Below are 24,245 nucleotides of genomic sequence, written 5' to 3' on the forward strand. Positions count from 1 at the left end.
CCCCCTCAATGTACAGTGTTACTTGTTTATACAGTGTGCCCCCCGGCCCCCCCCCCCCCCCCCCCCAACCACCTCCAATGTAAATTACCCAGTATGGTTGTCAATATCCCAATGTACCCAACCCCCCCCCACCCAACCTCCTCCAATGTACAGTTTCTACGTCAAATGTATATACTCCCTTTTCTTGACTCCTTCTGTATCACAAACAGTACTGTATTTGCAAATCTGGTATGTCATAAATGTATAGATGTAGCAGTACTGACTATCTGTATGTCATGTATGTCATATATGTCTATATGAATTGAAAATGGGGGACCCTGATGGAAACAAGACAAACGTCTTTCTCAGGTCTGCATCCCCTTAACAATTGTATGTATTGAGCCGTACTGTATTGTACCCATTCTGCAATCTGTTAAATAAAGTTTTCATTCATTCATTCATTCTTCTGTGGCCAACCTAACCCAGTTGTAGATCACAAGACACACACAACCCTTTATCACCACAAAAAATGGCAAGTACACTCTTGCTACAGAGGAACGCCGTTTTTCATAACGAGAGAATACCGAATCCTCGATTATGTATCGGCCACAGGCCTTGCTAAGCACACACGATAAGCGACCAAACAATCTTTTCTTTAGGAAAATATAGTTTCTCAAGCGGTTAGCACAACCCCAGCAATTAAGCTGAGGGTTACATCGTATCCCCACAAACACAGTGACACAATATATTGTAAACAACATGTCTGAAAGGAGGGTGGGGAAGCCCCAGGGAAACCCTTGATACGGCCAAGTTGAACAGATAACCCTGTTAATATGTGAACACACTGTTCATTGTCATTACAGGCTGAGAAAAGAATGTGTCATATGTCACTAAGCATAGCTTCATAGGTTAATTAACCCCCTTAGTTGTGAGTTCACGGTACCTGAACACACATGATGTTCTCAACACAACTAACCAGATCATTTTTACACATGTAAAACAACAACCCAATTTGTATGGAGAGAGAAGCTATACCAGTGACAAGACAATTCACACACAACACGCGTCGTATCCTAAATGTATTGCAGCAACACCCGTTTTGGAAACATTTAGAAGGGAAAGAAGAAGAAGTGTTTAAGGTCCGGTCGGGACCTTTCCTACCCTGAGCGCAGGCCAAGCGAACTGCAATCTGGCTAACAGGGCACCGACGTTGAACACAGCATTCCTGTGTTGACGACGAGGGCAGCGTTGCTGCGCCACCCAGCCGCTACGGGTCTCCATGTTGATGCAGTCCTCGCTGGCAGGGCTCCCGGTGTAGGTTCGACTAAAATCCTCTGTCAAAGATGACGTCGTAGTCAGAGTGTTTTAAGGCATGTTATAGTCATAGCAATGTTCAACAGTGTAACCAAGCTAACGTTTCCTAGCCTAGTGACACAACGGGCTAGTGCCGCAGCTAACAGCTGACTGGCTAACAGGTAGGCCACAACTAGCACGCAAGCTAAGCATCTATCACCTGAACTGTACAAACGACATAACAAGCCACACTTCAGACAGGCCGCCGTCTGAAACCCTCCTCATCCTTTAAGAGAGAAGAGAAAAAGAGATGTCAACACAGTTTACAACGGTGATTTTACCAGACATCCGGTGGAGCCAGCACAAGTCCCATCTGGGCTGCAGCCGACTTGAACATGGATCTTCCGATAACGAACATCCATGCCCACATTTCCTCGTTAGGGTATACTCTCATTTGTATATGAAAGATGGGGCCTACACGGTGACAGAGAAGCATCCGCTCGTCCAGAGAATCCTGGGATCACCAGTTCCTGGTTGCGGCCCACTAGTTGACTATAATGGGCTTCAGACCAAGATCCCCCGCCGTCGCCTAAGAGGCTGAACAGAGGACCCTAATCTGGGGCTGGCTTTCGTAAAAATTGTCAGCTAGCCCCCATAGCACTAACAGACAAGTGGTGCTCGCAAGCAAACATTACTCACCCAGGCTTGAAAACCAACCAGTCCCTCACAACAGACTTCCACAGTCCAGCTGCATAGCAGGATGGTCAAACCCATCCAGCCGCAGCAAAGGAGGACTGCAGTTTGGGGAGTATATTAGCGACGCGAGCCCCTAATACGAAAAAAACGGTGGAGGTTTAGAATGATCATCATCTTCCAGACACTCCAGTGACGAAGACAATATCGCCGTATTTTCTCGAAAATAGTAAGAGAGAAAATAAAGATATAATGTCAACGTATCTCCTTGTTCTTCCTTTCCTCAGACTAAATATTTTTCTCCATGTCAAGTGGGCATGTGAGCAGCACTAGCTTGTGGATGAAATTTGAGAAGGAGATGAGTGTGTGGCCCCACCCCTGCTTATGTAGGTAAGCGGATGGGGGTGTGGCCAGATGAATGCTGGCATGTAAAGGTACATGGTGGCATTTTTTATTCAGTGTATATACGCTGAAGCGAGATATATGCAGACAGCTGCTGAGCGAAGCCATAACGCTATAGAACCTTCTGTAGTGTGGCAGTTTGTGGATCCAATATAATTCTTTGCTTTAGATCCTTATTTCTACCACAAACATTTCAAGAAGTGACCACTAGCTTTATCCTCTCTTGACATGGATGCTTAAGTCTCACCCACCATTAATAGCCTAGTGACAATGCCCCCAAAATGTTGAGATACCCCTACCGGAGGTAGAACAAAACACAACCATGTTTTTCCTCATCTCTAAGGTCTCCCATATATGAAATGGATTCTTGTATACAAATATTTTACTGCAAAACTTGTTAAATTGATAGATATTGTTATACACCCCCAAAGGAAAAAAGAACCAAAATATAGCCTGGCCGTATGGGAGTTGAGACATATAAACTCATGTAGATTAATAATACAAGCTCCAAGAGCTTTCAAACTTGACATGCTAGCAGTCAGACAGTTGCTTAACATAATAGAAAAAACTGGATGTGAATATCTTTATGCATGTAGGAAATATATACCTATGTACACATACTTAAAATAAGCGGAAATGTAAAAAATTAATATCTATGCAGAATGTTCTCATTTACTTTGTAGTAGCTCTGCCATGGATTGTCATAGAAACACAGATGAGGGCTTTTTCGGAAAGGTGTGGTTGTGCTGAATCCAGCAATACCACATGTGTAAATATAGCATGCATGGTCAGGGAGTTACATCAGTAAATGTATGAGGTGTCCTAAATGAAAGAAAATTAAACATTGACATAATGAAGTCTTCAGTCCAAAGCCCATTATCAGTGGTGAGAAGCATGTTGACAAATTCAATGTTACTGCAAAGTAAAGTCACTTGAGGTAATGTTCTGGTCTATAATGTTAATATATTTATGATATATTTAATAAATGATACATTTCATATGATACATTTTAAGATACTTCATATGGAAACAAAGATCCAATTGAATCAGATATTGAGATAGAAATAGAACACCTTTATTTCAATCTACTGCGTTCTGAGCCCCCTGCTGTATTCACTGTACACACATGACTGTGTGGCCAGGTTCAGCTCCAACTCCATGGTGAAGTTTGCGGACGACACGGTGGTGGTGGGGCTGATCTCTAATAATGACAAGAAGGCCTATCGGGAGGAGGTTGATGAACTGGCACGCTGGTGCCGGGATAACAGCCTACTCCTGAACATTGGTAAAACCAAAGAGCTGATCGTGGATTTTAGGAGAATACAGCAGGTGACACACACGCCACTGCGGATAAATGGGGCTATCGTGGACAGGGTGAGCAGTTTCAATTACCTGGGAGTCCACATCACAGAGGACATGACATGGTCAACACACATAGATTCTGTGGTGAAAAAGGCGAAACAGCGCATCTATCACCTGAGACAGTTAAGAAAGTTCAGGTGCAAATCCAGAGCCTGCAGAATAATGAAAGACCCCCACCACCCCAACAACAGCCTGTTCAAGCTGTGGTCAGGCAAGCGCCTACGTACACACGCTACGAGCACAGAGAGACTCCGGCTCAGCTTCCTTCCCCAGGCCATCGGAACACTGAACACTGAACTCTCACACACACACACACACACACACACACACACACACACACACACACACACACACACACACACACACACACACACACACACACACACACACACACACACACACACACACACACACACACACACGCTGCAACCGCTTTAAACAATCACTTTAAACTAAATGGAAAAGTCACTTTAAAGGAATGAAGAATATAAAAGTCACTTTAAGGAAAGAACAGATGTGGTTCTTGTATAATAATAATAATAATACATCTATTTTATATAGCGCTTTTCCAGGTGCTCAAAGACGCTTTACATGGGCAGGAGAGACAAACTATGGCAAAACAAAAAACAGAACAAAACAGAACAAAATAATACATGACAAAATAAAATAAAATAAAACCGACAGAATTAGAGGTCAAAAGCAAGATTGAAAAGGTGAGTTTTGAGGGCTGATTTAAAAGATGTCAGGGTGTTTGCATCACGGATATGGCTGGGGAGGGCATTCCAGAGGGAGGGGGCAGCAGCAGCAAAGGCCCTGTCGCCCCAGGTCCGGAGCTTGGTCGTGGGAGGTGTTAAGAGGTTGGCATCTGCAGACCTAAGGCGACGGGTGGGCGTGTGACGGTGGAGGAGGTCGGACAGGTAGGGAGGGGCAAGGTTGTTGAGGGCTTTAAATGTGATGAGTAGTATTTTAAAATGTATCCTGTATTTGATTGGAAGCCAGTGGAGGTCGTGGAGGACAGGGGTGATGTGATCAGAGCGACGGGTGGAGGTGAGCATGCGGGCAGCAGAGTTTTGGACATATTGGAGTTTATTGAGAATAGTGTTTGGTGAGCCGTAGAGGATGCTGTTGCAGTAATCTAGTCTTGATGATATGAATGCATGAACCAGTGTTTCAGCAGCGGAGAGTGATAGGGAGGGGCGAAGACGAGCAATGTTCCGGAGGTGATAGAAGGCCGATTTGGTTATGTGGTTCACATGGGGGAGGAAAGAAAGGGTGGAGTCCAGGATGATGCCAAGGTTACGGACGTGAGTGGAGGGGGTGACAATGGTACCATCAATATTTAGGGTGAAATCCTGGGTGTGGCTGGTGAGGGATTTTGGACCGATAATGATGATTTCTGATTTATTGCAGTTTAATTTGAGAAAGTTATTTTGCATCCATGTTTTGATGTCTGTGAGGCAGGTGCTGAGGGTGGAGAGAGTGGCTGGAGTGATAGTGGTGTTGTTGGTGGAGAGGTAGAGCTGAGTGTCATCTGCATAACAGTGAAAACGCAGGCCATGTTGGCGGAGAATCAGACCAAGTGGAAGGATGTAGAGGATGAAGAGCAGGGGACCAAGTACTGAGCCTTGGGGGACACCATGAGTGATGGGGGCAGTGGGGGATTTGCAGTTGTTGATAGAGATGAATTGGTGCCTGTGTGAGAGGTATGATTGGAGCAAGGTGAGGGGGATTCCGGAGATGCCAACGGAGAACTGGAGACGAGTGATGAGGATGGGGTGACTGATGGTGTCAAAAGCAGCGCTGAGGTCTAGGAGAATGAGGATGGAGAGGGAACCAGAGTCGGCAGAGAGGAGTATGTCGTTGGTGACCTTTAGAAGAGCAGTTTCGGTGCTGTGTTTGGTGCGGAATCCGGATTGAAATGTATCATAAAGGTTATAGTATAGTTTAGTTTAGATATAGTAAGTAAAACATAATAACAGAGTTAAAATTGTATATTGTATAGTAGTGTACATAGGAACCAGTGCCTTCTCAGGAATTTAGCATGTCTATTTTTATCATGCACATCTTATGTCTTACCTATTTTTTTTCTATGTCTATTTTATTATTGTATTATTGCACAATCGATGCAGGCATGACCACCCGCATTTCACTGTATGCCCTGGTATGTATGTGACAAATAAACCTCTTGATTCTTGATTCTAGCAACACATCAACGTCACTCATCCACATTATCATCAGTGACTAAATGGATCATATTTGGGCAGTCAGGGAAAGAGCAAGAGCAAAACTCAGTGCAAGTCAAGCCCACTGAAAGACATTGGGATTTGCTGGCATCATTGTCTATCTGTATGTCATGTATGTCATATATGTCCTGATGAATTGAAAATGGGGGACCTTGATATAAACAAGACAAAAGTCTTTCTCTGGTCTGCATCCCCTTAACAATTGTGTGTATTGAGCTGTACTGTATTGTACCCATTCTGCAATCTGTTAATAAAGTTTTCAATCAATCAATCAATCAATCAATTGCAGTTTCCATCTCTATAGTACAGGTGGGTGATGTCTCAAACTTCCTTAGGTGCCGGTGCTTTCTGGAACATCACAGGTTCAATGGTCCCATCTTCTCTGAGCCTCCACCCTCTACCAACTGGGTTCCAGAGAAGAGGCTTGGCCAGATGGCTGTTTGGTACAAGGCTCTCAACGCATGTTGCTGGAAGGCATCTTCTGTTGGGGGTAGATTTGCAGCTGATGAATCTGTGGTAGATGCTAGTGTGTACCTCAGCTCATCCAGGTTGGTGAAAGGACGTCCATTCTCCATTTTCTTTTGGCCATACAGGAGGAGGGCATACTTTCTTGCCACAGGAAAAGTCTCCTCTAGGCTTTCAAACAGTCTAAAATTGGCCATTTCTATTAACTCACTCAGATGGGTCTTCAGTCTTGTGAATGCAGTGGTCTTCCCAATTCTGTACAAGCTGCTTGTGGTAACGCAACCTGTGAGGGCGTGGCATGCAGGTAAACACTCACAAAGTGCTGCTCCAAGCTTCTGATCGATGGATCTTTCCTTTGGGCCATGTCCAGAGTGCATGAACACTGTTGAGGATCCAAACATCCCTTTGCTTGAATAGTACACAAGCAAAACCAGTACATCTGTATCATCACATTTGACAATGAGACAAGAATGTGACTGTGCAAAGTGTATTGCATGTAACACCAATCTTGTGTCAGCCTCCTCCTGGTCACTATAAAGATCTGTCAAGCTGTCAAGGCCTGACTTGCTAATCGTCTTAACCTCCTCACCATTTTCAAAGCCACCTGCCAAGATGACTGTGTTCTCTGAAGAGATCCTCTGTGACCCTTTCAGACATACAATGATCTGGGTGAGTGTGTCCCATTAGCAACGTTAATGGGAAAGGAAGGCATCAACTGCGTTTTTTATAGTGTTTGACAGATATGACCATCAACACTCAATCAAAGACAAAAGGCAAAGAAGAGGCACCATCCAAACCAGCAGACCAAGACATATGATCACAGGACAATCTAGTGTTCCTAACTACAGGAAATACCTGAGGATCAGTGGGAACAAGGCTGCTCTATGTAGCTTTGTCGTCAGCAACTACATAACCAATACAGGGCCACAGAGAATCTCTTCAGAGAACACAGTATGCCCTGCTCCTGTATGGCCAAAAGAAAATGGAGAATGGACGTCCTTGCACCAACCTGGATGAGCAGAGGTACACACTAGCATCTACCACAGATTAATCAGATGCAAATCTACCCCCAACAGAAGATGCCTTACAGCAACATGTGTTGAGAGCCTTGTACCAAACAGCAGTGTGGTGTCACAGCCATCTGGCCAAGCCTCTTCTCTGGAACCCAGTTGGTAGAGGGTGGAGGCTCAGAGAAGATGGGACCATTGAACCTGTGATGTTCCAGAAAGCACCGGCACCTAAGTAAGTTTGAGACATCACCCACCTGTACTGTAAAGATGGAAACTGCAATGATGTCAGCAAATGCCAATGTCTTTCAGTGGGCTTGACTTGCACTGAGTTTTGCTCTTGCTCTTTCCCTGACTGCCCAAATATGATCCATTTAGTCACTGATGATAATGTGGATGAGTGACGGTGATGTGTTGCTAGAATAAAAAATCAAGAGGTTTATTTGTCACATACATACCAGGGCATACAGTGACATGTGGGTGGTCATGCCCACATAGATTGTGCAATAATACAATAATAAAATAGACATAGAAAAAAAACAGGTAAGGCATAAGATGTGCATGATAAAAATAGACATGCTAAATTCCTGAGAAGGCACTGGTTCCTATGTACACTACTATACAATATACAATTTTAACTCTGTCATTATGTATTACTTACTATATCTAAACTATACAAGAACCACATCTGTTCTTTCCTTTTTTGCGTGTGTGTGTGTGAATGTGTGTGTGTTCATGTGTACTTGTGAGTGGAGAGTTCAGTGTTCTGATGGCCTGGGGGAAGAAGCTGAGCCGGAGTCTCTCTGTGCTCATAGCGTGTGTACGTAGGCACTTGCCTGACCGCAGCAGCTTGAACAGGCTGTTGTTGGGGTGGTTGGGGTCTTTCATTATTCTGCAGGCTCGGGATTTGTACCTCCTGTTATAAGTCCTGCAGGGGTGGTAGTGCAATACCCGTAGTACGCTCTGCTGAGCGCACCACTCTCTGAAGGGTCTTCCTGTCCTGTCCCGTGCTGTTTCCAAACCAAACAGTGATGTTTCCAGTCAGAATGCTCTCTACAGCCCCGGAATAGAAGGAGTGGAGTATCTTCCCCGATACTCTGAACTTCATTAACTGTCTCAGGTGATAGAGGCACTGTGTCGCCTTTTTCACCACAGAATCTATGTGTGTTGACCATGTCAGGTCCTCTGTGATGTGGACTCCCAGGTACTTGAAACTGCTCACCCTGTCCACAATAGCCCCATTTATCTGCAGTGACGTGTGTGTCACCTGCTGTATTCTCCTAAAATCCACGATCAGCTCTTTGGTTTTACCAATGTTCAGGAGTAGGCTGTTATCCCGGCACCAGCGTGCCAGTTCATCAACCTCCTCCCGATAGGCCTTCTCGTCATTGTTAGAGATCAGCCCCACCACCACCGTGTTGTCCGCAAACTTCACCATGGAGTTGGAGCTGAACCTGGCCACACAGTCATGTGTGTACAGTGAATATAGCAGGGGGCTCAGAATGCAGTAGATTGAAATAAAGGTGTTCTATTTTAATTTCAACCTGATTCAATTGGATCTTTGTTTCCATATGAAGTATCATAAAATGTATCATATGAAATGTATAATTTATTAAATGTATCATAAATATATTAACATTATAGACCAGAACATTACCTCAAGTGACTTTACTTTGCAGTAACATTGAATTTGTCAACATGCTTCTCACCACTGATAATGGGCTTTGGACTGAAGACTTCATTGTCAATGTTTAATTTTCTTTCATTTAGGACACCTCATACATTTACTGATGTAACTCCCTGACCATGCATGCTATATTTACACATGTGGTATTGCTGGATTCGGCACAACCACACCTTTCCGAAAAAGCCCTCATATGTGTTTCTATGACAATCCATGACAGAGCTACTACAAAGTAAATGAGAACATTCTGCATAGATATACATTTTTTACATTTCCGCTTATTTTAAGTATGTGTACATAGGTATATATTTCCTACATGCATAAAGATATTCAATCCAGGTTTTTCTATTATGTTAAGCAACTGTCTGACTGCTAGCATGTCAAATTTGAAAGCTCTTGGAGCTTGTATTATTAATCTACATGAGTTTATATGTCTCAACTCCCATACGGCCAGGCTATATTTTGGTTCTTTTTTCCTTTGGGGGTGTATAACAATATCTATCAATTTAACAAGTTTTGCAGTAAAATATTTTTATACAAGAATCCATTTCATATATGGGAGACCTTAGAGATGAGGAAAAACATGGTTGTGTTTTGTTCTACCTCCGGTAGGGGTATCTCAAAAACTAAAGCCCTTTTTGACAGTTTGTCACAGCACTATAAATAAAAGGTATGACCAGAGAGTTCCACTTCCTATTGTTTTAGGATGGCCTCAGTAGGCTAACGTAGTAAACCAAATATGACAGCAGGGGGCGATAGCGCTGCTACTTTGAAGCAGGCAAAACTACCGTTTTTAACCGAGAGAAGAAGTGCGTGCAAGTGTGTTTGTTTTGGTCTGTTCCAGATATTGATTCCATGCTGCAAATAATTAACTGCAGCAACCCGCTGCTTGTCTGCTAACCAGGTCCAGTCCAGCTGTTCATCTGGCTGCGTGTTCCCGAACTGATATATTGTGTAATCTGCGTCTTCCGAACTGACATATTGTGTCATCATCTGCGTGTTCCCGAACTGACATATTCTGTCATTTGTTTTTTCTTAGTTTTTGCTCAGGTGAAACACGAGTTTTCTAGCCATCAGCATGGCCGCTCTGCGTGCAGCTAAACAAGCGCTGAGAAAAGAAATTAAGAGGCGAGTTGGAACACTAAGCGACCAAGAGAAACTGCGACAGTCACAAGTAGTCTCGCAAAAGGTATGTAGCTGAACGTGTAACATGATTGATTGATTGATTGAAAACTTTATTAACAGATTGCAGAATGGGTACAGTACAATACAGCTCAATACACATGACGTGTTCAATAGTGACACTTTTATGTGAAGTACCTACACCAGTGCCTTGCTCTACTCGTTGAGCTACACAGGCAATGGAACCCCTAACCCTGGCACTGGCAGTGTTGGTGGCATGCTCTACCCATTGAACCTGCATAGTACTACTAGGGCTGAAAAATAATTGGCTAATCTAAATTGTATTGAAATTGCAATACGATAACATATGTATTGATCCCCTTGGGGAAATGTGAGCAGCATGGGGGAGGGGAGGTTCAGGTATGGGCAGGGTAATTGTAGAAAGACATAAATATAGGCAATAAAATATAAATATAATTTTTTTTAAAAATAAACAAGGTGCAATAGTCTGAGTCTGTGGCTGAACGTGCTCCCCCCCCCCCCCCAACCACCTCCAATGTAAATTACCCAGTATGGTTGTCAATATCCCAGTGTACCCAACCCCCCCCCCACCCAACCTCCTCCAATGTACAGTTTCTACGTCAAATGTATATACTCCCTTTTCTTGACTCCTTCTGTATCACAAACAGTACTGTATTTGCAAATCTGGTATGTCATAAATGTATAGATGTAGCAGTACTGACTATCTGTATGTCATGTATGTCATATATGTCCTGATGAATTGAAAATGGGGGACCCTGGTGGAAACAAGACGAAAGTCTTTCTCTGGTCTGCATCCCCTTAACAATTGTGTGTATTGAGCTGTACTGTATTGTACCCATTCTGCAATCTGTTAATAAAGTTTTCAATCAATCAATCAATCTCCTCATCTTGGCTAGCTCATAGAGGGGGTGGGAGGGGTTCTCCAGGATAGCAGCTTGTTCAGTTATTGGTGTATCGGTCAAAATAGATGAATGAATGAATGAATGAAAAACTTTATTTAACAGATTGCAGAATGGGTACAATACAGTACGGCTCAATACACATTGTTAACTCAATGGACGCCACGGGGGCGCTCTTTACCTTCTGGTTAGAACGCCATCGCTGTAATGCAATGGGGAGAATGCCGTGTTTTGCGAGTGCTAAAACTATATGAAATATTATACCTATGGATCTAATAAACACGTCGATTGTCAGTGAGTTTCTTCCAGTCAACATGCAAAAAACAGATACTTTTTTCATACATACATTTCCGTTTTATACCGTGATGAATATAGTTCCAGAGCGATTCTGTCTAATCTCAAGAAACTCGAGCAAACCGCGCTTCAATGTATTTCCTTAGAAATCGTGCCATTTGTCACTTGATTTATGAATCGTTCTGAAAATAACGCTAGATTATCGGTATTATATGTGTCCTCATGCACGAACAGAAGCGGGGGCTGAAAAATCGCTTCTCCGTGCCTTGGTCGCAGCCAACCGCACGCACGTTACGAAAGAAACATCTGATTAACCCAAGATTGGTAACATAGATTCCTTACCTCACATCTGATGTACTGCAAAAAGATTAATCCAATTCCTGATCGCCATTCCAAATATTGATCGCGTTTATTGATACAACGTTATATGTCCCAAAACGCATAATCCACGCTTCTCACAGTCTCCCGTCTCCCCAGTCAATGCGTTATAACGATGCTGCATGCCCGAGAAGGAAAACCTGGACTGGACTTGTTAGATCAGCGTACAGCCCAAGGGGGAGGGATTTCAATGATGTGCAATACCGTCCGGAAGGAGTTAGGCGGCGGTATTGGCATTTTGCGAGCTCAGACCCATTCCCAATGATAACATCAGGCTGGATGGATGAAAAATGAATGGATATAGCGAATAAAAGAAGTAACGATTAAAACCCGACTTTTCTTGTCATTGGTGCTCAACACATGGCGAGTTAACCCGACTTTTCTCGTGAATGGCGCTGAATGAGTTAAGGGGATGCAGACCAGAGAAAGACGTTTGTCTTGTTTACATCAGGGTCCCCCATTTTCAATTCATAGTAGATCACAATTAGCATATAATGTATCATTCAGCATAGGACCAACCATAGGACCACAAACCATGTGGTCATTCTGTTGTCTGATTCCTTTAACTGACTACATCCTCCTCTCCCCATCTCTCAAGCTGTTCAGACACACCAGGTACACGAGCTGCGAGCGGATAGCGGTGTTCCTCAGCATGCACGACGAGGTGCGCACCGAGGACATCATCCAGGACGCTTTAAAGCGGGGGAAGACCTGCTTCATCCCCAAGTACCTGACCAACAGCAGCCACATGGACATGCTGAGACTGAGTAGCTGGGAGGACATGGAGTCTCTCCCGCTGACGTCCTGGAACATCAGACAGCCCGCCGACCACGACCACAGCAGAGAGGAAGCACTGGAGACCGGTGAGAACGCACACACACACACACACACACACACACACACACACACATACACACATACACACATACATACACACATACATACACACATACATACACACATACATACACACATAAACACATACACACATACATACACACATACATACACACATACATACACACATACATACACACATAAACACATACATACACACACACACAAACATAAACACACGTAAATACACGCATAAACACACACACACATTCCCGCCCGGCCACCGACATGTCCGTGTTTCGAATCCAACGGTAGAGGGCCAACCACGGACATGTCCGTGGCAAGGTTGTTTTGGCTTTTATTCCATTTTAATAACCTACTCAATGTCACCGAGCGGCACTGCAGATTTACCCCACTCTTGGAATTCTGAAAAGGGCATTACCGGCCAGATCCTCGTAGGGGCGCTGTCTCGATAATGCAGTGTTCCCTGTGGCACAACGGTGCTTTCTTTTTTTTTTAACTTTGAATTTACTGTTAGCTGGAATCTATACATGTAGCCTGTAGCTTGGAATACCTTTTGCGACGCCAAATTCACTATGCAGTAAAGGAATATATCATCAGCCAATGGACATATCGATCTACCAGATGGCGATCGATAACTGGGAAATCCTTTTGGGGATCTAACCGGCCCACGGTAAGATCTTTTTCACGTAAATTACATGCTGATCAGGCCTTGTTATCATAGCCAACCAGGCGATCAGCGAATGTGGCTACTGAGGCTAACGCAGTTATTGGTAATTGGTAACGCTTATATTCACGAGGCTATAAAATGAGAACGTATTGATGAAAAAACTATTTCTTTAAGCCATTTTGAAGGGACGGTTTATGGTCTCAATTGACAATGAGAATGGACAGATAGCAATACTATAAAGTATAGATTTAGCTCTACAAACAGCCTCACGCACAATGCAAGTCTGTTTTGAAATGCTGGCCTTAGAGTGAGATTAGACGGCCCCCAATGGCCGGGAATGTGTTAATCTCTTAACTAATTCAGCGCCAGCTATGGTTGTCACAATACCAAATTTTCTTTTCCGATACTATACCAATATGAATTTAGATACTTTTCCTCAAAATCAAAGAAACACTCTCAGATGTCATTATTGTTCTTTATTTTAAAACACAACAATGAACAATGACAAGAATAAACAAATTAAATTAAAAGCAATGGCATTCAAAATGCTGGAGAACCTTTTGTGCACTCAAAACAGTAGCTGTACAAGGTTTCTGAACCCAGCTTTCTCAACTGTATATATTGGCACTTGGTCCATATAACTCTGCGACTGCCCTGTTGAGCCTTTTAGCATAATTTGGACTCATTTGTGTACTGTTTTATATTAGCTTTAATGTCCTTCTATTTTTCTGTTTATTTTCTGGCTTAAACATCTAGCCCAGTGGTTCCCAAAGTGGGGGTCGCCGCGGGGGGGTCGCCAGATGATAATAAAAAAAATTATAAATAAAAAAAAGATTTCCAAAAAAAATTAAATATCTTTTTTTCTATAATTTTTTTTATTGTAGTCAGGCCACTGAACTTAGAAGCAGACCAGGTCAGTGTTTCTAGTTGCAGCGGCGCAATAGTTAGATAACCTAGGTGTGGAACAACCAGGAGATCACTGCAACTCACACAAGTTGGAGAACTATCTCTCTCTCTCTTTCTCTCTTGCTCACACACACACACACAAAGGTGATTGGTACATGTTTGGCATGTGATTGGTGGAGGCGGGACCCTTACAAAAAACAAAAAGTCCATCAAAATCAGTGTTGTTGCTAATAATTTACACATGCTAGCCTGTAATAACCCCCCCCCCCCCCAGAAAAATCTACTTTGCATTTGATATATTGCAAATATATGCCATCACACACACTGGCATTTAAAGGGTTAGAATTAGAAAGAATTTATGAAAGAAAAAGTGGTAAATTATTTCAACATATAGTAATATTTTTATGGCGTTTTTGAAGAGGACAATTTAGTCCCTTATGGTAAGAGTGAGTATTTTTTTCAATCTGACATTACAAAAAAACTGAAAATCCATCAAAATCAGTGTTGTTGCTATTTGCTAATCATACATATGCTAACCTGTTTTTTTAACAATAATTTGTGATGCCATCACAAACACTGGCATTTAAAGGGTACAAAAATGCATGGTTCGTGGCGTCTGTGTAATGTACGGTTCAGATGATGCGCAAATAAAAAATAAAATAAAAAACTTAAAGGAAAACTCCAACATTTTGGGAAATTTGCTTATTTGCCATCTTCCCTGGAGTTAGACAAGAAGATACATACCTTTTGTTGTCTCTGTGCGTGCAGTAGGCTTAGGGAACGCCCGCTCCGTTAGCTTAGCTTAGCTTCATCACTGGAAGTGGGTCAGACTTGTACCCTCAAGTTCCCTACAGTTCCCTACAGACACGAAATACACTCTAAATACAACTCCAAAACGTTCCTGTAAACATGTTGTGACTTGTGTATTTACCACCTGGAGAAATAAAAAATTATTGAATTCGACATTTACATTTTATAAGCAAATATACTCTGAACTATTGTTTGCTGAACCACTCGTCTCTGGGCTCAGTGATTTCAGTGCTACTTTCTAACGTGACGCCGTGTTTGTTTACATTCTCATTTCATTCAAAGGATCCGAACCGATTGAAGTTTATGGATACCATGACTTAAAATCCTCTTACCTTGACGATTAAAAGCCTCCCCAATTTAGAAAACAGTATTCCCATGGCTGGTGTTGATATGCTGCACGCTAACGGAGCTAACCAACAACCGGACACTAAAGCAGATAACTAGGCTAACTTCCGGTCGGGGGGGTTCCAAAATAAAAGAGCTATAGTGCTATGGAATGAAAATGGGAGACCCTGATGTAAACAAGACAAACGTCTTTCTTTGGTCTGCATCCCCTTAACAATTGTGTGTATTGAGCCGTACTGTATTGTACTCATTCTGCAATCTGTTAAATAAAGTTTTCATTCATTCATTCATTCTATAGACGTCGCTCTTTTATTTTGGAACCCCCCGACCGGAAGTCAAAATGTACCCTCGTTATTTGCTTGAGTGTCCGGTTGTTGGTTAGCTCCGTTAGCGTGCAGCATATCAACACCAGCCATGGGAATACTGTTTTCTAAATTGTGATTAGAGAGTGTCCCACATACTCCATGTTCAAGACCCATCTTAAACTGCATCTTAAGGCAAACCAGAACTGTGATCATTTTTTATCTGATTTAGTTTATGTAACTTGTTTCTTGTTTTTATTGTTTTTTAATCATTGATTGTCACCATGCTTTTACCCTAAGCAGGCTATTTATTTATTGAAAGAGTTTTGCTGTCTCCTGGTGTAAATTAGATCTTGCTACAACCCTGCATGTTTACATTTTGTATTTTGTACTTGATGTTCATTAACATGTGCTGTCCCTATCAAATAAACTATCAAACTACTGCTACAAAAGTAACAGTCACTTAACTTTAGCTTTTGCCCCTTTTATACATACAATGCCTATGTTTTGGCTAGTGTTGCTCTTCTAGAAGAATAATCCTTTCAGGGTTGCCTTTGATTGACAGTCGATTCTGCCAATTACGTCACACCGCTTGCACTCCGGCCGTCCGGTGCTGCAGCTGGACCCTATTGCCCACCTCTGCTGTTGATAACGCTAGCCAAGTTAGCATTACACACATATACACACACGCTCAGTGGGCCAGTCACTTTGGTGTAGGGGTGTAACAATGCATCGCAATGCATCGATCCTAAGGGGAAAATTCAACTGCATCGATTTGGAAATGTTAGAATCGATTATCGCAATTTTAATGTGTACACAGTGTTGCTGTACTCATGTCAGTTACAGCCAACACAACGACATACGCTACTGCATCAACGTTATGATTAACAAAGCAAGGCATTCGTTTTGTTGCATTAACGTTATATTACTATTGCTATCGCTAAATCTAGGTGTTCTCAAATCTATTGCTATTGGTAAGACTAGAATAAGTTACATTAACTTAATGTTACTTGTGTCTCGGAAAACGCTCGCATATCGCAATGGCGGACTTTCAGGAAGTAAACAAGCTAAATGAGAGCTTCCGATTGGTAATTTGCTTTCTTTCCCATGAAACCAGTCACGTCACTCTACTGTGATTGGACCGTTGGCTTGAGTGCAATGTGGGACTTGTAGTTTTTTAACGATTTATCAGCGGAGAAAAAAAGCACGATAGGACCACCGCAACACTTCCGTGATTCTGAAATCGGGGAGGAGATTGCGGGGGGAGCATATGAATGAATGTGGATCAGAGCCGTGATGTAAGTGGTTGCCGATACGGCTGTGGGGGTGCTAGAGACATGATCAAATAGACGTTTATGCGCCTCAATCTCCTGAACACGGCGTGACCCATTCCTAATCGATCAGAACTAAATCGGCAGAGAAAAAGCCCATTTTAAAGCACCTATTCCGCATGCACATGCGCAGAGTGCCCATGGAGTCTGGACGACGCGAGATGACGCACGAATGAATGTGGACTGTTCCATCAGAGGGCGGAGCTTCGGTGGTAATGTGAGTGGCTACAGACCGCTGCACTTAAATATAAACATTAGTCTACCTGGAGACTCAATGAGGTAATTATAGATGTCGCCATAAGACGCGTCTGGCCATTTAGTGGGATCATTTTTTTTATTATCCTGTTCGGCTGAAAGGACACTGGCCACCGAAGCTCCCCCCTCTGATGGTCTATAGGGGCTGTAATCTTCACTCGCACACCGTGCGAGTAATTGATTTTTCCGGTTCGCACACACATATTTCTAGGGGCATATGCGAGCAATATGGTCGCACTGTAGAGCCCTGCTTGATTGATTGGCGTTCACGTCATACCACATTGTGTTGACAACCTTCAAATCCAATCAGAGATTGGCCCCAGCTAAACCTACGGAAGTGCAGCTGGACCCTATTGTTGACTGTGTGCAATGTCAGCCTTGAAAGCTGACATAGAAAAGAAGAGATTCATTTGCCCAATATAATAATTCATATTTTAAGATCTTTATTCAATTGTTGAACTTCATGAATTTATTGTGCACTGCATCGTTTGATGATATATATATATATATTTGTATCTCAGTTGAAGTAGTGTAGTTGACGTGAACGTGCCGTCTTGGACTGTGTAAGCTAACTTGTAGCTAGCTACTAGCTTAGCAAGCTAGTAGTTTAATAAGCTCCTGTCCTGTCTTTCTCAATTTTTGTTCCCAAAGTCATCGAAACGTTCGCCCAGAGTAGGCCTGCCACGATAACACATTTTGCTGGGCGATTAATTGCCCCCGAAAATATCGCGATAAGCGATATTATTGCGACCGGTTAGAGAATTTTTTTTGGAGAGATTTATTTCCCAAAAGTTCTCAATTTTCTTTTAAAAATTCACTAATATAATGATAATAGCATAATAATGCAAGGACACCGTTTCAAAGTGCAATAAACTTTTATTTAACATTGGAAGACATTTTAAATATCGTAAATAAAAAATGCTCAGTTTGATTGTTTATTATAAAACAAACTGAAACTGAAAACAAGCCCTCTGTCTGGCTTTTTGTGTCATCCTTTTAACATGTACATGTATTATTAATGTACCTTGCGCCGCGGTACCATGTACAAAATGTTAATAAAGTGTGAGGAAAAAACTGGAAACGTAATAAATAAAAAGGCAGTGAAACAATAATCAAATAAACACCAAAATATATACTATCTCTATTGGAATGGAGACTTCAGCACAAGATAAACTAGGGATGGGCAAAAATAATCCAGATCGATTGATCACATGACAGATGCACTCGTGGAAGAAAACGCTGTACAAAATAAACGTATTTTCCAGTGTTTTAGACTTCTATTTTGAAGCCCACCGCTCCGTCTTTTCCGGTGTTTTAGACTTTTATTTTGAAGCCCACCGACCGGAGCGGAAGTATTGTTGTTATTATCCTAGCAGCTAGGCCTGCCACGATAACACATTTTGCTGGGCGATTAATTGCCCCCGAAAATCTCGCGATAAGCGATATTATTGCGACGGGTTAGAGAATTTTTTTTGATAAATTTATTTCCCAAAACTTTTATTTTGAAGCCCACCGCTCCGTCTTTTCCGGTGTTTGACTTTTATTTTGAAGCCCACCGACCGGACCGGAAGTATTGTTGTTATTATCCTAAGCAGAAACTATGAGCCGACAACATGCCTCGTCCGGTTCTGTTTTTGAGCTAATGATAAAACAAATTGTTGGTGAACAACTACCTTTCGGTTAGTTTTAACGTTAGCTACTAACGTTAGATGCAGCTACTACAGGCAATCAACGATGAGGAGGAAGCGTCAAAGCAGTAATAGAATAGCTGTGGTGCGTAAGCACTGCAGCACGACTCGAAACTACCGGAGTGTTATAATAAATTAATTCATGTTTAACTTGTCCCCGTGTCCAGTCCTTTGACTAGCCCCACCCGTTCATTGTAAACAATGATGCATGTAATTGTATTAACGTTATTCTGTGTTGTACTTGTAGCTATGCTATACGTTGTATTTCGTTTGTTAGATATTTAGCTAATGTTGTTAGCATGGAATGAGAATCAAAGCTCTATCGTTCATCTTTATTTAGCAGTCCAGTTTCTCCGGGCAGTAGCGAGTAACTACTTGGGTCTAAAAATAGCTAACGTTACACTACAAATAATGCTACTTGGTTAAAAGGAGCAACACTATTGAGAAATGTCTATGTGGCGTTGCCCCACGGAACTCCCGTGCTGTACTCTAGTAACGTCAGCGGCCCGCCTCCCAACACGGACAGTGACTGAAGGGGCACTGGTTCCGCCTCATTAAAACAAACGCGCAAATAGCAATTAATCGCGCCCGTCAAAATCATTGCATTCATTTTAATTATCGCAGCAATTAATCGATTTATTGCTTATCGCGGCAGGCCTACTAGCAGCCAACTTGTCTCGTCCGGTTCTGTGTTTTTGAGCTAATGATAAAACAAATGTTGAGATTGTTGGTGAACAACTAACTTTAGGTTAGTTTTAAACGTTAGCTACTAACGTTAGATGCAGCTACTACAGGCAATCAACGATGAGGAGGAAGCGTCAAAGCCGTATATAATAGAATAGCCGTGGTGTGTAGGCACGAGAGCGCAACTCGATTACCTGTTATAATAAATTAATTCATGTTTAACTTGTCCCCGTGTCCAGTAGGGGTGGGACAATACATCGATCCAGATCGATATATCGATCTATTATCAATTATCAAATAGGATCGATGCAACGTAAAAAGATCGATTCATATTGCGATACTCTTATTTTGAAAATCCCCTCGTGAGCATATCCGCCCGGCTGGCTGCAACAACAACAGTAGCTCAGCGCAGCTCAGCGTGTGTAGACGTTAGACAACATTGCTTCAGAGTCCGCCTATTTTGTCCGAAATAAGTGCCTGTTTTTTTCCCCCACAAGGGGTCAAATGCATCTAACATGCTTTCCATCCTCGCCATTCCTTTATGCCCACGTCGCGTTAAATACCGAAATTAACGTTGCGTTAGCGTGAGCTAACTAAGCTGATAGAGAGAGCAGCAGAGGTCCACTAGGGACTGGGAAGGAGGGGGGGTTACTGCATTCTCGAGATAGCCCCACTAACAGGATCTGGCCGGTACTGCACCTTCTGACTCCCAATATGCCTTTTCCAGCCAAAATACAGCGCTGTGATAGGATATTAATATATATATAAAAAAAAATAAAAAAAACAGGAGGTCTATTTGTATTAAAAACAATAGATTGTTTTTCATTTAAATGTCTGGAAGAGATCAAAAATAAAAATGTCATGATATTTCCTTTGCCTTTTTTTTGTTGATTTAAATGTTACTGATTGTGTTAAATGGGCATATAATATCGTCTCATATCGATCGCAGGCACCTGAATCGAATCGTATCGTATCGTGGCAGACTTTGTGATATCGGAAAATATCGTATCGTTGTCCAAAGAATCGATATCGTATCGTGATGAAACTGGTGATTCCCACCCCTAGTGTCCAGTCCTTTGACCACCCGTTCATTGTAAACAATGATGCATGTAATTGTATTAACGTTATTCTGTGTTGTAGCTATGCTATACGTTGTATTTCGTTTGTTAGCTATTTAGCTAATGTTGTTAGCATTGAATGAGCATCAACGAACGCTAGATCTTTAATCTTTATTTAGCAGTCCAGTTTCTCCGGGCAGTAGCGAGTAACTACTTGGGTCTAAAAATAGCTAACGTTACACTACAAATAACGCTACTTGGTTAAAAGGAGCAACACTGGGCGGTTAGGTGGTCGAGCGGAGATTGCGTTCGTCACCAGCCCCGGAGCTGAGTTGGATTTGCCTGTTCGAATCCAGCTCACAGCTCCGGGGTTGTCACCAGCTTGGCTGGCCGTCTGCACTGATACGATTGGCTGTATCAGAGGGTGGGAGAAGCTGGCGGGGTGGGTCCGGGTCGTTGTAAACAGCGACTCCTACAGTTCGGTCGGGGCGCCTGCTAAGCGCGGATTGGACGTGAGGGGGATAGTGTGGTCCTCCCACACGCTACGCCCTCTCAGTGAGAATCCGCGCTGCCAGGTGAAAAGAAGCGGTGATTGGCTGGACGTGTGTCGGAGGAAGCACGTGGTAGCCTCCACTCTCCCAAATGATCTGACTGTGGGGGGTAAAGCGCAGCGACCAGGAAGGGACTGGGAATTGGCATATGACTAACATTGGGATGGGGAGAAAGAAAATCGGAGGAAAATGGAGGGGGAAAAAGACCAATAAAAAAAAAAAAAAAAAAAGGAGCAACACTATTGAGAAATGTAGTTAAGCTATGTGGCGTTGCCCCACGGAGCTCCCGTGCTGTGCTCTGTAGTAAGGCCAGCGGCCCCCCACACGGAGAGTGACTTACGAGGGGTACTGGTTCCGCCTCATTAAAACAAACGCGCAAATAGCAATTAATCGTGCCCGTCAAAATCATTGCATTCATTTTAATTATTGCGCCGATTAATCGATTTATTGCTTATCGCGGCAGGCCTAGCCCAGAGGAAGAACCGCTGTGCTGCCTTCCTCTTCATGTGAGCAGCTACTGCTTTCTGCGGACATTTCGAGACAATCTTAGTTGGCAACTTGGTCCATATATGCGAGTGCGTGACGCGAGGGATTCCCCTCTGCAGTCTGCAAGCATCCAGTTTACGGAGGAGACCAGCGCGTGTGAGTAACGAGCTATTTGTTTTGGTCCGCTGTGGTTTGTGTTTGTGTGTGTGTGTGTGTGTGTGTGTGTGTGTGTGTGTGTGTGTGTGTGTGTGTGTGTGTGTGTGTGTGTGTGTGTGTGTGTGTGTGTGTGTGTGTGTGTGTGTGTGTGTGTGTGTGTGTGTGTGTGTGTGTGTGTGTGTGTGTGTGTGTGTGTGTGTGTGTGTGTGTGTGTGTGTGTGTGTGTGTGTGTGTGTGTGTGTGTGTGTGTGTGTGTGTGTGTGTGTACGCGCGTGTGTGTGTCGTTCATTTCCTATAGTGATGTGCATGTGAGATTGATCTGGTGATGCGTTCTGTACATCCAGGCGAAATGACAACAAGTCCCAAGCTGTCGCGCGCAACAGGTGCAAGGGATAAACGTGCAAAACAATCCCAAACGGTTTAGATTTAAAACGAATAATAACAATAAGTGTGTGTGTGTGTTAGTGTTGTCAAAAATATCGAAATATCGATACATATCGATACTGAATATTTAAAATAGTTTCGATACTCATTTCCCGAAGTATCGATACTTTCTGCAGTACCGATACCAGCTGGCTTGCCCTTCCGCCTCCTCCTCCTCCTCAGAGACCGGCAACAGACACAAGCTGCTGCAGCCTCCTCCCCCTCACAGCCGGGCAGCCCTGTCTTCAGTTTGTAAACAAAGCTATTATTAGCTAACGTTAGCTGTCGTTCCTCCGTTAGCTTATGCTAGCTAGCTGGCCACCTTTATAATTACTTCATGGAAACAGAGTAACGTCAAGCCGAGCCCACCCACACTACACCAGTACATGCATGAACTCGACACAACTACCCCGTTTCCATGAAGTGTCCAATTAGCAGCAATGTTGTTGAAAATGTAACGTTAATAAATGCTCCGAGCATAGCTCCGGAGAAATCTCCCTCGCTCTCTCTCTCTCAAGTACCCTCGTTTTCGGGTCATAACTAGAAAGGTGCGCTCAGTAGACCTCAAATCTCCAGCAGCCACTCTCTCTTCTCTCTCTCTCTCTCTCTCTCTCTCTCTCTCTCTCTCTCTCTCTCTCTCTCTCTCTCTCTCTCTCTCTGATCTAAAGATAAACAAAGGATTTTAAAAGTGTATTTATCTTCTCGTATAGTACCAGAGAGAAGCTGAGGAGAATCAACCAGCAACAAAAGCAAAATTTGTTAAAAAAAATAAAAAAATTATTTTAATTTTTTTTTGTATCGAAATGGTATCGATACTTTTTCAAGGTATCGTATCGAAGTCGAAATTCCAGTATCGTGACAACACTAGTGTGTGTGTGTGTGTGTGTGTGTGTGTGTGGGCCTGTTTGAAGTGTGAGATGGAGGTTATTGCTCTGATGTGGAATGGGATCTCGTTCCAGATTTTGCTGTTTGTGTGGAAGAATGATCTTAGTCCATAATTATTTGTGTAAGCCGGTACTGGAATGAGTGCATGTGGGATTGATGTGGTGATACTTCTTGACTTGTAGCCTATTGTGTCTTGGCAGTAAAGCTGTGAGTGTTGGGGAAGTCTTATTTCTGAGCATAAAATAGAACTTAGTGCAGGGTTGTACGTTAACTTTTTTTGCACATGGCACTGGTGCTACAGAGGTTGATAGTTTTGTAGCACAGGCCAAAATCTTGTAGCACAAGTATAAAACGTGTTATATTTGTAACAGTCACAAATGTGCCTATTGTATTTGTGTTATTTAGTTGCAGTGCCATGTTTGGCTGTCATTTAGTATATCGCCATGTGTTATTATTACTATAATACTCTCGTATGCTATTTTCAATTAATATCATAAACAACATAAGGAATATTAGCATAATTTTGAGTGGACTGAAGGAATGAGTCGGCGTTAATAGTTTTAAATGCAAATAATTTATTGAAACATAGAAGTGGGGTCGGTTGGGGGACACACACACACACACACACACAATGGGGGACCCTGATGTAAACAAGACAAACGTCTTTCTCTGGTCTGCATACCCTTAACAATTGTGTGTATTGAGCCGTACTGTACCCATTCTGCAATCTGTTAAATAAAGTTTTCATTCATTCATTCACACACACTGTTTCAACTCACCACCCCCGCATCATATTGTAGTCTAGTCTGTCTTCAAACTTCCACTCCTCTCGAAACTTTTTTATATTTGAATATCAACATTATCTGTCTATCCTCAGTAATCCTCAGTTTACTATAATATACTCCTGTCCTGAGTCCTCCTGACTAGTGACTTCATCGTCTTTCCAAACGCACGCACGCACACACACAGGGAAG

The 24,245-nt window shown here is 42.7% G+C and overlaps 1 protein-coding gene across 1 annotated transcript in view; it reads left to right on the forward strand.

Moving 5' to 3' along the window:
• The first annotated feature begins 9,937 nt into the window (after nucleotides 1-9,937).
• The window catches only part of mthfs (5,10-methenyltetrahydrofolate synthetase (5-formyltetrahydrofolate cyclo-ligase)), a 39,866-nt gene continuing 25,558 nt past the window's right edge, over nucleotides 9,938-24,245 (forward strand). Inside the window, exons 1-2 of the mRNA XM_084307942.1 lie at nucleotides 9,938-10,317; nucleotides 12,462-12,726. Coding sequence (XP_084164068.1) covers nucleotides 10,207-10,317; nucleotides 12,462-12,726 — 376 coding nt within the window. The 5' untranslated portion in view covers nucleotides 9,938-10,206. The remainder of the gene's footprint in view (nucleotides 10,318-12,461; nucleotides 12,727-24,245) is intronic.

This window comes from Notolepis coatsorum, assembly GCF_963971535.1.
Source record: "Notolepis coatsorum genome assembly, chromosome: 2".
Lineage (NCBI taxonomy): Eukaryota > Metazoa > Chordata > Actinopteri > Aulopiformes > Paralepididae > Notolepis > Notolepis coatsorum.